The sequence below is a fragment of the Pongo pygmaeus genome, chromosome 19 (genome assembly GCF_028885625.2).
Source record: "Pongo pygmaeus isolate AG05252 chromosome 19, NHGRI_mPonPyg2-v2.0_pri, whole genome shotgun sequence".
In the NCBI taxonomy this organism is placed as follows: Eukaryota; Metazoa; Chordata; class Mammalia; order Primates; family Hominidae; genus Pongo; species Pongo pygmaeus.
Genome location: NC_072392.2, coordinates 58,253,491 through 58,268,991, shown reverse-complemented (window position 1 = coordinate 58,268,991; position 15,501 = coordinate 58,253,491). Strand labels below are relative to the sequence as shown.

General features: G+C 33.6%; 1 protein-coding gene across 2 annotated transcripts in view; it reads left to right on the top strand.

Annotated features, from left to right (window-relative positions):
• The window catches only part of BRIP1 (BRCA1 interacting helicase 1), a 182,223-nt gene that overhangs the window by 46,615 nt on the left and 120,107 nt on the right, over window positions 1-15,501 (top strand). For both annotated transcript variants that reach the window (XM_054457133.2, XM_063655630.1), the window contains exon 7: window positions 8,775-9,065. In XM_054457133.2, coding sequence (XP_054313108.1) covers window positions 8,775-9,065 — 291 coding nt within the window. The remainder of the gene's footprint in view (window positions 1-8,774; window positions 9,066-15,501) is intronic.

Genomic DNA, 15,501 nt, shown 5'->3' with positions numbered 1-15,501 from the left:
GTAATAATAACTATTTAATTTTTAAAGCCCATAGAAGCACAAATCTCTATTTCATATGTTTTGTTTATAGCATTTTGGTTAATATGTGGAAAATGACATGATAGGATAGCATTGTTTTCTCATTTTAAAAGGTTCATTGAAGAAAGTTTGAAAAATACCATAAAGGAGAAACTAAAAATTACCTGCAATCCCAAGGGATAGGGTTTTTTTAAAAGCTTTTTTGAAATACAATCTATAACGAAGTGTACATATCATAAATTACAATTGGATGAATTTTCACCGACTAAATAATACATATATGTCTTTTTACCACAGTTTCTCTATTCCCAGGTTCTTTTTGATTCATGTCTTGATTGTTTGGATTTAATAATCATGTAGTTTTATTGAAGGTGGGCACAAGAGTATGTTTCTTATATCAGGAGGCATATGAAGCCAGTTAGTCTCAATACCATTGATGCTGAATTTCACCACTTGGTTAGAGTGTCACCGTCAGGTCTCTTCATTGTAAAGGTACATTTTCCTTTTGTAATTAATGAATAATCTGTGGGGTGATATTTTGAGACTTTGTCAATATTCTGTTCCCTAATAACTTTTCACTGAAAGATTTCAGCATCCATTTATGTAACTTGCCTGAATCAGTTAGTACAGGAAAGTTGCAAAATGGTGATTTTTAAAATTCTATCATTTTATTTACAATTCTTAGCTGGCATTCTTATTTAAAGAAGAGATTTTCCCCCTACCCGCCCACTTCCTCATTTTTCTCATTTTAGTCTTCTTTTCCCCTTTTTATTTTTTATAAACACCCTGGGTTTTTCTCATAAAGTTGACCAGTATGACTCATCACTGCTTTGAAACTCATTGCTATAATCACATCTATGTAAAGTTCTATTATACCAGGATAATTTTTGCTTTATAGCAGGTCAGTCATCTTTATGATATGCTTGTTCTTAAACTGAGAATTCTTATTGATTTACTCTATTGAAACACAGACTTTTCAGAAACTGGAGCAACTGTGTTAAGGAATTCCCATTTACACTAGGCAAGAAAGTAAACAGTAAGTGGAGAGTAGGGTAACAAACACTTATGGTATCAAAAAACAACCGTGAAAAGGATCTGTCTTAATGTGCTAGCCCATTGCAGTTTAACATATTGCTTACAACCTTCACAATAGAATTTGAGTGACTTCAGTTACACATTCCAGGAGACTGGCAGTCTGTTACAATCAGAGTCTGAACTTTAGAGCAGGCTAATTTACAGCGATGGGATGAAGAAAGTTGTGGATTTGTATTACACACTCTCACCTGACACTGTATCTGATCCCTTACCTGCTGATTGACATCTTGAATGAGCTCTTTGAAGCAAGTTCCAGCTTAATTAAAGCGTTTGCTTGGTTAGCAGTGATCTGTGAAAGCCTGTGATAAATATTGAATCAGGTTCACCTGCTGGTTGCTGTGAGTGGATAAACAGCTGCTTTGTGCAGTATAATCATGAAACGGTGGCAGTAGGGTACTACTACTGTTTGAATTTTTAAAAAAAGAATAGTTGAAAAGGTATAGTTATGTTACTTTTGCTATCTTACTAGAGTGTGTGCTAATGTGAGATTTTGCACAACGGGCATTCAGTACCTGTTTAGATGGCTTGGACAACAGCAAATGGTTGATAAAGATTAACAAACCCTTTTTTATGTCTCAAAGATTGTAGTATAATTCTATGTTCATTGGCCTTTTACCACTAGCTCTTCATGTGCATGACTTTTTGAAACAAAGGGCAGTGTTTCGCTTTTTTGCTTAAGTGGTAGATGAAAATAATCCTGTTAAAGCTTCACTTTAAGATTTAAGGTTATGAATTTCAACTTCTCCACAAATTTATTGTGTATTTTGTGGGAATTTGAATTATTCTGAATTTCCTTTTTTATCTGTAAAATGAAGTTAGAAATATACATTAGTGAACTAAGTATTTTAGCCTTATGTTAATATTAGGTAATTAACAAACATTAAAATAGAAATGAGTTCAGAAGCAGTGGAGGAACCTTTATGAAATTCTCTTGGCTGTTGTTTATTCCTTTACAGAATAACTATGTCTGGCTAATTTGGTTGTAAAGAAAATGTTGTTTCCATTTGATTTTCGTTAAAAAACCAGATATAAATTCTGGAATAAAGCCCTCACCCAAATCAGTCACAATCTGCCTTGAGCACTTGATTAAAGTTATGGGTTCACTTTCTAAAAATGCACACAAAATTTTGTCTGTAGTTTCTGGGTGATCTGTAATAGCCCATGGACCCTAATTTGAGAACCCATTTCCTAATAAATTAGGTTGAAAACTTTTGGGGAGGAGGTGTTAAGATGAAAGCTATTCTGCCGGGTATGAAACAACTGAGGAGAAACCAGAACAGAGTATATTTATTGTGTTTTTTTTTTTTTTTATTTCAGCACTTGTAGCATTTTTCAGGTATGTTTTTCACAACAATCGTTAGCTTTAAAGATTATCTTCCATAGTCGTGATTCCTCACTCTCTACCTGAAGTTTTATATTTTTATTTCTATCATCAACTTATTTAGAATTTTATAGGGAAAATACAATTTTGTTTAAGCCATACTCAGCCTGTTCAACTGCTTGTTCATGTTTATCGATGTCGATGCATACAACTGTTATTCATATTTTTTCATTACAATATTATTCCATTAATTGGAAAAAGCTCATAATTTACTTATTCATTCCTTCTGTTGATACATGTAGCTTGTTTTTCTCACTATTAAAACGATGCTGCAATTAATATTCCTCTTGTATCTGTCTTAATGTGCAAGAGTTTTTCTAGCATGTATACCTAATGGTGTCATGCTGGGTCAAAGGGTATATGTATCTTTGATTTCACTAGATCACCAATTTGCTCTCAAGTAGTTGTGCCAATTTATACTTAGATCAGCAGTGAATAAGAGTTTCTTCATATCCTCTCCAATACCCAATCTGGTGGATAGGAAATGGAATCTAATTATGGTTTTAATTTGCATTTTCCTAATTACTAGTGAAGTTGTACATTAGATGGCACATCTTTTCAGATATTTATTAGCCTTTCAGCTTTTCTCTTCTGTGATTTGCCTGTTCTTGGTTTTCTGTAGGGTTTGTCTTTTAAAAATAGATTTATTGGAATTCTTTATATGTTACAGATACTGATCCTCACTTGACTATGCATTGCAAATATCTTCTGTCAGCCTGTGCCCCCTTTTTGCCTATTTTTCCTTCCTTCTTTAAGGAATATGTATTTTTAAATAGAAGTTTAACATGTTAATGAAGCTGTGTTTTCAGTCATTTGTGCTTTTGGTTTATTGTTTTAGGAAATCCTTCTCTACATTTGGATCATAAAAGATATCTTCTTATGGAAGAAGAGACCATATAGCCTTTGAAGCTTGAAATGTTTACTGTCTGGCTCTTTTGCTGACTCTTGCTCTAAAGAGTCTATTAATTGAAAGTTTTTGTTTTTTATTTTTCCCTTGGGGGACATAACATGTATCTTGTTATAACATATTTGATTTAAATGTCAACTAATAAGTTAAAACAATTCTTATGAAGATTGTACTTAGGAATATTTTGTAATTGCATTCATAAAATAATAGAACTAACTTTAAACAATTCCTTAGTTTATGAGTGAAAATGGTTTGATAAACTCCAAGAACTACACTTTGTAGAACAATTTAAGAATGAAGCTCTCTTTGTCAGTAAGATGAGGTGATCCTTGTCATTGTCTTCTCCGTGGCTTGATATATGGGGATTCTAATGTCTCTTGAGTCAATGAGTGAATGAAATGGGATATTAGATGAAAAATGTTTAGCACAAGGACAGTCTTAAAAATGGCAGTATCATTACTAATAAAAATATTGGGATATATGTTTGTCACGACTAAAATACTAGCATAAGATGATTTTTCTTTTTGGCCTTGAAAAATAGTAATTGTCCTGTACTTTTTCCTTTAAAAGCTAATCTGGATTTTGAAGTATCTTTTTGATATGTGCAGCACTTCAAATTAGGACATCATTTAAGCATCCGTCAGATTTAATTGTAATGCATGGGTACAGTATTTGGTTCAGGGACATTTAGTCATAATTCATCAGTTTAAAAAAAGCTAAGTTACATTTATGTGCAAAACACCACTCTCAATGAATGAGCTATATAAAGAAATGTAAGACATAGTTTCTGTCTTCAAGGAATTTGCAGTTTGGTTGGAAAGACAATACATGCACATGTGGAAAGTTATGGAAGAATAAAAGTTTTTGTATTTTTTTTTACCGTTTCATTGTCCTAGTTTTCCTTTTATTTCATTCAAACAGGTTTCTCTTCAGTCTCTTTTTCTCTCTACTTCTTTATATACTTAGTTTTCATACTCCTGCCTGCTTTTGGAATTCAATTTGTAGTCTCCTTTGAGAATCTCTCCTGATTTAGTTAGCAAATGAACTTCTTCTTTGGCAATGAAATTAGTTCCTATTTCTTTATCATTTTCCATTTCTAAAAATATTTAATCGCTATGCTCATTTTTCAGGTATTTAGGCATAGTATATTTTTTTGTGTGAGTGGTAGGGAAAGTTTGGAGAAAGTTATAAAACTTTAGAAGTTGACATTGTGGTATGTTACCATTTGAACTTATAGCTTGTGAAAGGAATAGTGGCAAGGACTCAGCAATTCGCCTTTCTTTCAAGATCAAATCTTCAAATCCTTCATCTTTGAAAGAATTTAGACATGTCTGTATATAATACAACAAGAGAGGGAATATAATTTATTAAACACAAGAAAAATTTTCTGAAAATCCTTGGTTGCTGATGTTCTAAGAACAGTTTTGGTAATTATAGATTTGAAATGTATTTTTAAACAATTGGCTACTGCACATGGAAATATTATAGCTGTCACATCCACATGTATCTCTTGTGTTTTTTTTTTAATGATAGTATATTTTTGCAGTTACTTGGGTTGGGTTTTCTTGCCTTTTCTTGAAGTAAAAGGACTCTGAACAGTTTCTAGCTTGGAGAAGAAGCCATTTCTTAAAGAGTTTGGTTCTGGCACTCTGTAGCCACTTATAGGTCTTAGAGTTTACAAATTTTGGGAAGCCCATGTCTTATGTATTGATTTTAAGATATATTGGATGAGAGTGAATATTATAAAGTTTATTCTCTAGTTTCCTGGAGCAAAGGAAATCGCTGTCAATTTATACAGCAAAGGGAAAATAAAAAAGTCTTTGTGAAAGATAAACATGGTCATTTGTTAGCAGGACCAATACTCAATAAGAGATACGAAATTATTTAATTTTATTCATCTAATTGTTTTAAGACCCCTGGGTCAAAGGGTTTCAGAGAGAGGCCATAAAGTATTAGCCTGGTAATTTGATTGGGGGATATTCTGACCTGACACTGCTGGCATCAGGATCCTTCCTCTAGTTTTCTTAGAGTATTGAAAGTTGCTGATTTTGGTACAGGTAATTATCTTTTGTTATAAGTGACTTTTTGAAGCCTTTGTTATATTACTACAAACAGTTTTTCTGTCTTCAAATATGATTGTACCAAATCTTTTATTATTTATTTATTTTTTGAGATGGAATCTTGCTCTGTCGCCCAGACTGGAATGCAGTGGCGTGGTCTTGGCTCACTGTAACCTCCGTCTCCCTGGTTCAAGTGATTCACCTGCCTCAGCCTCCCGAGTATCTGGGACTAGAGGCACATGCCACCATGCTTGGCTAATTTTTGTTTTTTCAGTAGAGACAGGGTTTCACCATGTTGGCCAGGCTAGTCTTGAACTCCTGACCCAAAGCAATCCACCTGCCTCGGCCTCCCAGAGTGCTGGGATTACAGATGTGAGCCACCGTGCCCGGCCTGTACCAAATCTTTTAAATGGAAACTTTAATAGACGATTGCTTCTGAAGAAATAATTCCTGTTTAATAATGCAAAGGAAAAGGAATTAACTTTTAATTTCCACCTTGTATCTTACTTGCCTAAGTACCTATTGAAAACCATCTTCTTGGCTGGGCGTGGTGGCTCACACCTGTAATCCCAGCACTCTGGGAGGCCGATGCAGGCGGATCCCCTGATATCGGGAGTTGGAGACCAGCTTGACTAACATGGAGAAACCCCGTCTCTAATAAAAACACAAAATTAACCAGGCGTGGTGGTGGATGCCTGTAATCCCAGCTACTTGGGAGGCTGAGGCAGGAGACTCGCTGGAACCTGGGAGACGGAGGTTGTGGTAAGCCGAGATCATGCCATTGCACTCCAGCCTGGGCAAAGAGAGTGAAAGTCTGTCTCAAAAAAAAACAAAAAAACAAACAAAAAAAAAGAAAACCATCTTCTTGAGGCGTCTACTCAAGTTCATAGATGTTATAATTCGTTCATATTACTTTACAACTTAAAAAAACAAACAAAAACGTTTAATATAAAGTTAGCTGTGGTTTATAGTATTCTGAATTATGGAGTGAAAAAACAGATTTAAAGTCCTAACTAAAGTCACTGTAGTGAGAGAAGTTTTCTGATACTAGTTCTTGATCTTTTGCTTTTGTTAGTACCACTACTGGTGTAACATTTAAAGATAAGTAGAACATTAAATTATTCCTGCCAAATTCACCCCTTTTAAAAATTAAAAACTTTGCAAACAAAGTATCTAATTGTAAAACTGTATAATAGCATCCCTTTCTATTTGAAAAAAAGATATGAAAGATACGTATATATGAAGGTCAGTAAGTTATACACTAAATTATTTGTGATGGGATAGTTGATTTTTAAAAAATATTTCTGTATTATTGTTTGAATTTTTTTGACCAAGAGAAAAGGTTAAATTAAAAGGAGTAGATGGTAAAGCTTTAAGTGGAATTGATGTTGAAAAGTATAACATCAAAAAGTAAGTTTTCCCAGCCTTGAGAAAAAGCTACTTTATTGGATTACTTTTATGCTTAGATATAATGTATCTATATAGTACATAACAGTGCATTGGGCCATAGCATTCTAGTATTCACATGAATTTAACTGTATCATAAGGAAGAGAAATAGTATAATTGAGCGAAAAGATTGATGGTATGAAAAAGTAAATTAATTCTAATTGAGTTACCTTAATTCTTTTTGTATGTTAATTGATTAATGTGATCATTGCAAAAGCCAAAAAAGAATTCAGTCAGAAATATCATGATATAATTTGCATTCCATTTTCTCTGTGACCATAAATTGTTGGATATTGCAACATATGTAACATAAACCACATGTCAGCTGTTTCCTGCCTCACTGTTGACAAGAGCCCCATTCATAACTCTTCTTTTTATCCTTTTAGTGAATAAGTAATTATTCAATATAGAAGGCAGGATATTTGGAACTGGCTATTTAATGTGGCAGCACTCTGTAATGAAATCTGCTGTTACTGGCAACCTGAGAGGAGAATGTAACAATTCCAGCATGGCTGTAACTTTATCTGCTTTGACTGACTGTTTATTTGGCACATCAGTGAACCTTTTATCCCAGTGAGTGACAGCTCCAGAAGGGTCACATTTACATCCATTCTATCATGTATTGTAATATTTAATGGCGGACAAGGTTGAGTGAGACTGGGAGTAATTTGAACTTGCTTTTCCACTGAGTTGAGGCTAAAAGACAGCTTGATCCCCAGTATTGTGGTGTAACATGCTATGACTTAGCATTTGTTTATGAAGGCTAATCTTACTGATTACAATAATAAAAAAAAAAAGTCAAGTAGAGTGTTTGTTCTACTAAATTAAAACTCTTTAGCACACAGTCTTTTAAGTTACAATGCTATTTACCTTTTTTCCCTCCCCATCAATGACCACTTCTATAAATTAACCATTTTACACTATTTCTCTAAAATGAGACTTTGTTCTGTGTCATTTGGTGTAATAATTGAGACTTAGAAGGAAGTAGTTATTAAGAACCTGTGAGTTCTAATATATAGCATTAAACTTCTTTTTTTTTTAGTATTTGAGAATTTGGAAACAGAAGAGAAAAATCAGGTAAATTAAGTAGACTATATTCCTGATGTTCCATATGGTTTGTTTAAAGAGACATTTATATAACTATTTCAGTTATGAAACTGAGTTACAAGTGAAATTGTCCAGGAAAAACTATCCTGGATGATAATTTTACTGATGGGTTTACACTCCATGGCAGGTAATTGAATTTCAGATATACTTGTTCCACACAAGCAACCTGCTTTCATTATTAAATATTAATATTTTGCATTTATTTTCGTACCTTTGCTAAAGAAGAATTTTCTCTTTTTGAAGTTGTTAAGTGATCCTTTAGATTCAACTTGATAATTCTGTTCTTTTGTAAACTATATTTAAAAGTGCTTCAAAAGCATTGGTGTATTAAGGAATATTTGAATGAACTATGCTGTGGACAAAACTATTAACTCTAAACTATAATATCACAAGTTCATATGAAGCCTAAGAAAAAATTAAAATTGTTCCTACTTTGTTTTATCATTTTTATAATTTATGAAAGAGGAGAGTTAAAATGTACTCAAAACATTTGGAATTGGAGAGTTAGAGTGGTATGTCAGAAAGAATGCAAATGTGGAAATATCATTTATAACTTTTAAAAGAAAGAATGAGGACCAATTTTAAATTGTATTTGTAGTTTTTTCTTTAATGGCAAGTTTTAGATACTATAATTTCTTGTAATTTCTCTTTATTTGACCATTGTGATTCGTTACTTACAGGTTCTGATTCCATGTGAGGTTTGATAACGTTTTTTATGGTAGTTTAGATATTAGTTATCATTTCTTTCCTTTCTTACAGACCCCTGGCCACTGTTCTAGGTGCTGTTGTTCTACTAAACAAGGAAACAGTCAAGAGTCATCGAATACCATTAAGAAGGATCATACAGGGAAATCCAAGATACCCAAAATATATTTTGGGACACGCACACACAAGCAGATTGCTCAGATTACTAGAGAGCTCCGGAGGACGGCATATTCAGGGGTCCCAATGACTATTCTTTCCAGCAGGGATCATACTTGTGTCCATCCTGAGGCAGTCGGTAACTTCAACAGAAATGAGAAGTGCATGGAATTGCTAGATGGGAAAAACGTGAGTAAAGTTACTTTGTGTTAGAGAAAAAATAAGGCTGAAAATATTTAAATTACTCAGTATGTGTTTTATATGTACATTTTAGTGATAATCAACTTTGGAAAATCAAATTAACTGCTAGTATTGATATCTTTTAAAAAATAATTTTCCTGTAACAAAATCTTTAGTCAAGTTTTAAAGTATGGGATTTGGTCTTAAAGCTTGGGGATATTTAATTCCTTGAAATTAATTTCTGTTGTAGTCAGATATCTTAGTTTCTTCTTTTAAATCCTGCTACCAAAAATAGTCAAACTTGGATGATGTCATATGAGGAGACAGAAGTGTTTAAATGATTTAGTCTAATTAGATCAAATTAATATACTTTACATACTTAAAAACTTCAAAAGCAGATAGTTTATTTAGGCTCTCTGTTTGGGAAAAGTTTGAATTTTTTTAATTCAATGAGAAATATAATGATTATCCCACCTCATAATTCTGATAAATACAAACCTGTCTTTTAATAAAGTTATACTAAATTATTAACTTTCAAAAATTGTCATTGGTGGTTTTGAAATTTTCCAAGGAAATTAGAATAATATGAATTTGGGCTTGGTGGAAATAGAGAAGTCTTTCTTACTAAAGACTTATATGACTTTCAAATAATTTTTTTTGGCAGTATTAATTTGGGAGCCTATGTTCTGGTGTGATAATTAGTTTACTCTAAAATTGAAGTTGCAAGTATGAAATTATACCCCCAAATCAGTGAACCATAAATTGATAACTATGAAGTAACCAATGATATTTTAATATATTTTTAGAGTTGTTTTGTTTTTCACTAGTATCTTATTAGAGTTGGTTCTACACGAAAAACTGTGAGCTATAGCCCCCAGAGTTTCATTTCATTGATATATCACCCCTTACCATATAATGTGAATTAGTTATTTTGTTTTATGCTTTTCTTCCTTAATACTCTCTTTTATTAGATGAAAATTTATTTAAGCTTTATTTAGGGATAGTCAAAAGATACTTTAACAGATATTCAAACGAGATTATAAAGTATAAATAGTAAGGTGTTCCAGTGGCAAAACTTGAGTGACTTGTTCAGAGCCAGGAGAGAATACAGAATTATTGAATCAAAGCCATTGTTGAAATTCTACAGTCATATTTATTTCCAAAGAGTTATTTCTGACTAACTGAGGAATTGTGAAATTCCTTTACTCTGTATATTAAAAAACTTCTCATCAAGGAGAGATGAAAGTATTAAGTGTCAGGTGTTCAAAAATAATAAAATAAAGCTCTTTATGGTAAAACTCCATGAATTTCATGCATAAGTAGATGGCTTTCCATAGTGACTAAGTGATCTGCTGAATTCCTCAAACGCTTGAAATTTATTTTTTGGCTATATAGCCTATGCAAGAAGACTTGCTGGCATTGTCACCATATTTTTATCTTTTTTTGTTTTACTTGTTATTGGGGAAATTAATTATGTATTTGTAAAAAATACATTGGCTGGGCCTGATGGTTCATGCCTGTAATCCCAGCACTTTGGGAGGCTGAGGCGGGCACTTGAGGTCAGGAGTTCGAGACTGGCCTGGCCAACATGGCAAAACCCGTCTCTACTAAAAATACAAAAAATTAGCTGGGCGTGGTGGCACATGCTTGTAATCCCAGCTACTTGGGAGGCTGAGGCATGAGAATCGCTTGAACCCAGGAGACAGAGCTTGCAGTGAGCCAAGATCGCGCCACTGCACTGCAGCCTGGGCAACAGAGCAAGACGCTTGTCTCAAAAACAACCAACCAACCAAAAACATACATTGGCAAAATACATTGGTAAAAGCAATGATAACGTGTAAGATTGGGTATTGAAGGCAGACAGTTTCATTTTGTGTAACCTAGAATCCTACAGCGCTGGTTATGTTTTTATTGATCTTTACTCATAAGTTTGAATCATGTAAAAATAAGAAGTAATTCAACAGACTTCAGTGGTCCAAATTTTTCATTGGCCTTTAGTTTGTCTTAAAGTGAACAGGTATTTTATTTTTTAATATTAGTAATATGAATAATTGAAGATATCTGCTTGTGGTTTGCCTTGACCTAATTCTGCCTCAGAATGCTTACCTCACGGGCATACATGAACATCCTCTTTCTTGTTCTCAAGCCCTGTTAGTACTTTGGTATTGTAATGAGGGGCAATTACAAAGTCACCATAGGTGTCTGTGTTTACTATGACTGAATTACCAAAGCGAAATGATAAATAGATAACTGACAATTTGAATGGAAGTGTTTAAAGTGTGATAACACTTCAATTGACAGACTTCCTCAGGGTTGTGTTACACTGCTAAAATGGATGAGCTTTTCTGGTTTTGCTATCAGCCTGCAGAGGGGTGTCATTCTAACTGCCCTTAAAGTGTAAACTTTCTGATTTTTTGGCTTGATCCAAGGCACATGTGTTTTTGTTCATTGTTTCTTTTACTAAAGTGCCCTTATACTGGAAAAGTATGCACTTATCTGTTAAAAGTTAATTTTTGTTTCAGTTAAGAAAAAATAATTTTAACTAGAGTCAGGAATGACAATTCTGAAATATTATTTTAGATATATATCTTTTTGTGGTTAAAATGAGACTTAATAGCTCATAGTCATAGATTCTAAAGGCACTTTAGTGATCATTTTGTATAAAGGTAAGCTTGCAGAATTCTATGGAAGAAGCTTGGAATGAAGAAATGGTGAATTCCTATTATTAAACTCAGTCTGTATCAAACTGAGTATGAAAGATGATTGACACATTTTTACCTGAATCACAGAATTTTAGAGCTGGAAGGAATTTTAGAGATGATATAGTCAGTGAGTCAGAAGGAATCTTACAAGCCTTCTGGTTCAAATATTATTTTGATGCTTAGTCACATGAGAAAAATGGGCCCTGGAGTTTGCTCAGTCAGACAAGTAATTAGCAAGGAGGGACCAGAACCCAAATTTTCTGATTCCTCATCCATTGCTATTTTGATTACACTAGAAACAAAATCCAAAGATGGCATTGAGGTAGGGAGAAGTTGACACAGTATGAAGAATAAGAACAGTAGAGGTTAGAGAAAGTGAGTGAAAATAATGTAGAAAATGGCCTAAATAAATATAGTTAGTTGAGTCCTTTCCTCCTAATTTTTATTTTTAATACTTTGGAGGACTAACAGGTATCATCCTTTAACATGGCTGAATACAAAGCTTTAGGAGAACTGGTCCTCAGCTATTCATGTCTTGTCCTTTATTTTGCTGACATTCTTTTATAGGTTATGAATCTCTTATGGTTTACTTTGTTTCTAGCAATATCTAGATACATTTGTGTATGTACTGATGTACGTGTGTTTTGAAAACATGGATTCTCCTTTTGGATAATTCATAGATAAAAATACATATAAATATAAAGATTATATATATGCATATATGTGTGTGTATATATATATACAATTTAATTTATTATACAGACATATACAAATACAATTTAATTTTATACACACACACACACACACACACACACAGAGAAAGAGAGAGACATTTCATCCTGCCTTGGCTTCTCAAAGTGTTAGGATTATAAGCATGAGCCAGTGTGCTCAGCCTGTAATGAAACCTTTTATTTCCAGTAATACAATGGCAAAGGACATTAGTAGGTAACCTAAAAGAAGAAATTCAAATTATTGCTGAACCTTGTTAGACTAATTATTTTTGTATTTTATAATTTTAATAATTATTAGACAAAAGTATTTTGAATATATATATATATATGGGGAAATTATTATGTATTTGTAAAAAATACATTGGCCGGGCATGATGACTCATGCCTGTAATCCCAGCACTTTGGGAGGCTGGGGTGGGCACTTGAGGTCAGGAGTTTGAGATTGGCCTGGCCAACATGGCAAAACCCGTCTCTACTAGAAATACAAAAAATTAGCCGGCTGTGGTGATGCGTGCTTGTAATCCCAGCTACTTGGGAGGCTGAGGCATGAGAAGTGCTTGAACCCATATGTATATATGTGTGTGTACATACATACACACATATACACACACACACACACACACACACACACACGTATATAGCTACCTCAAAGTCTTTTATCCCTAATATAATTTATATATTTTATATATGGTTGTTTTTTGTTAAATATTTATTTTAGGAAAAATAAATATTTCTATTTCAAAATCATTTTAAAATAAATAGTAGAATTAATTAAAATAAAAGTGGCCCATTATTCTACCACTTAGTTCCAATGACAGTTGAAAAAGAAAAGTAGTACATGTATGTGGTTAGAAAATGAAAAGAGAGGCTTTTTCTAGATCCTCCATCTCCTTAACCCTTTAAGGTAACTACTGTAAGATTTTATATATGTATTCTACCAGAATGTTTAAAAAATGTATTTGCTATAATGTATGTGTATATATTCTTTAAAAAAGCAATTTACATGAATTTAATCATTCTATACACGTTATTCAACATGTTTTTCTCAACATAGAGAGCCTAATCAACACATAGACAAATCTAAATCATTTTTAAGGGCTAAAGTTTTTGTATTAATTTACCATAATTTATTTAACATGTCCCTTATGGGTAGACATTTGGTTTATTTTCAATTTTTTGGCTATTTAACAGTATAGGGTACATCTATTCACATTAATGGTAAAATTTTAAATTTTGGTAGTTTTTTGACAAATTGCCTATGTACTTCTACTACTAGAATTTTATACTTCTACTAAAAATATATATACTTTTCTAATTTTATACATTTTTAATAGTATATGAGACACTCTTGTTAGGGCTGGGTTTTATCAAACATTTTATTTTTTTATTAATGCATGTAATGAGTATTTTTTTTTGAGACAGGATCTCACTCTGTTGCCCAGGCTGGAGTGCAGTGGCATGGTCACTGCTCACTGCGGTTTAATTTCTTTTTGTTTTTTTTGTAGAGATTGAGTCTCCGTATGCTGCCCAGCTGGTCTTGAACTCCTGGGCTCATGCAGTTCTCCGGCCTTGGCCTCTCAAAATGTTGGGATTATAGGCATGAGCCACTGTGCCCAGCCTGTAATGAAATTTTTTTATTTCCAGCGATAGAATGAGGTGGAGTGCAGTGGCTCATGCATGTAATCCCAGCACTTTGGGAGGCCGAGGCGGGCGGATCACTTGAGCTCAGGAGTTCAAGACCAGCCTGAGCAACATGACGAAACCCTGTCTCTACAAAAAAGGAGCCATATGTGGTGATGCACTTGTGGTTCCAGCTACTTGGTGGCTGAGGCACAAGAATCGCTTGAACCTGGGAGGTGCAGGTTGCAGTGAACCAAGATTGGATCATGCCACTGCACTCCAGCCTGGGTGACAGAGTGAGACTCCCATCTCTGAAAAAAAAAAGGTAATAGAATGGCAAAGGGCATTAGTAGATAACATAAAAGAAGAAACACAAATTACTGTTGAACCTTGTTAGACTATTCATACAACACTATGTTAAACTTTGCTAGAAACTATAAAAAATACAAATCAAAACGATTCTATTTTTTACTTTTAAGATAGAGATAACAAAAGATAACGTCAGTGTTGATAAGGACATGGGAAAAGGGTAATGCAAAACAATATGTACTTTCTGGAGGATAATTTCACTATATGTTTTCAAGAAACTTAAAAATACTTTGTAGCGTCTGATCCCATAATGCCGTTTCTAAAAATATAGACTAAGAAAATATTTAGAAATCAGCATAAGAATGCTCACTGCAGCCTTATGTATAAAGCAGAAATTGGTAACAGTCTATAAGCCCAGTAATAAGAAAACTCGTTCATCAGCTATGGCACATTAATTTAATGTACATATATGAGCAGCAATGAAAAGATGCTTAGTGATGTCAAGATTTTCCTTGTATGATTTTTAATACGCTAGACAGAAGAAAATAAAGGAATACAGTTTTATAAAAAATTTTATTTATTGTGGCCGAATTGTTAATAATCCTCAATGCCTGGGGAACATTTGCTTTGTTCTTGTTTTTATTACTATTTAGAGATAGGGTTTTGTTTTGTCACCCAGGCTGGAGTGCAGTGGCTTTATCATAGCTCACTGCATCCTCGAACTCCTGGGCTGAAGTGATCCTCCTGCCTCAGCCTCCTGAGTAGCTAGGACCATTGACGTATGCCACCAATCCTGGCAGATTTTTTATTTTTTGTAGAGACAGGGTTTTGCTACATTGCCCAGGCTGGTATCAAACTCCTCACCTAAAACAATCCTTTTGCCTAAGCCTCCCAAAGTGCTCACACCTGTCATCGTGCCTTGCTTGTTCTTGTTATTTTAATATTGGGTCACATTGTAGAGATATCCTTATATACACATGTGTAGAACAAATATGAAATGAAATACACCAAAATGTTTCCAGTGCATTCTTTGTGTAATAGAATTATGGATAATTTAGGCTTTTTTTAGTACTCCTGAATATT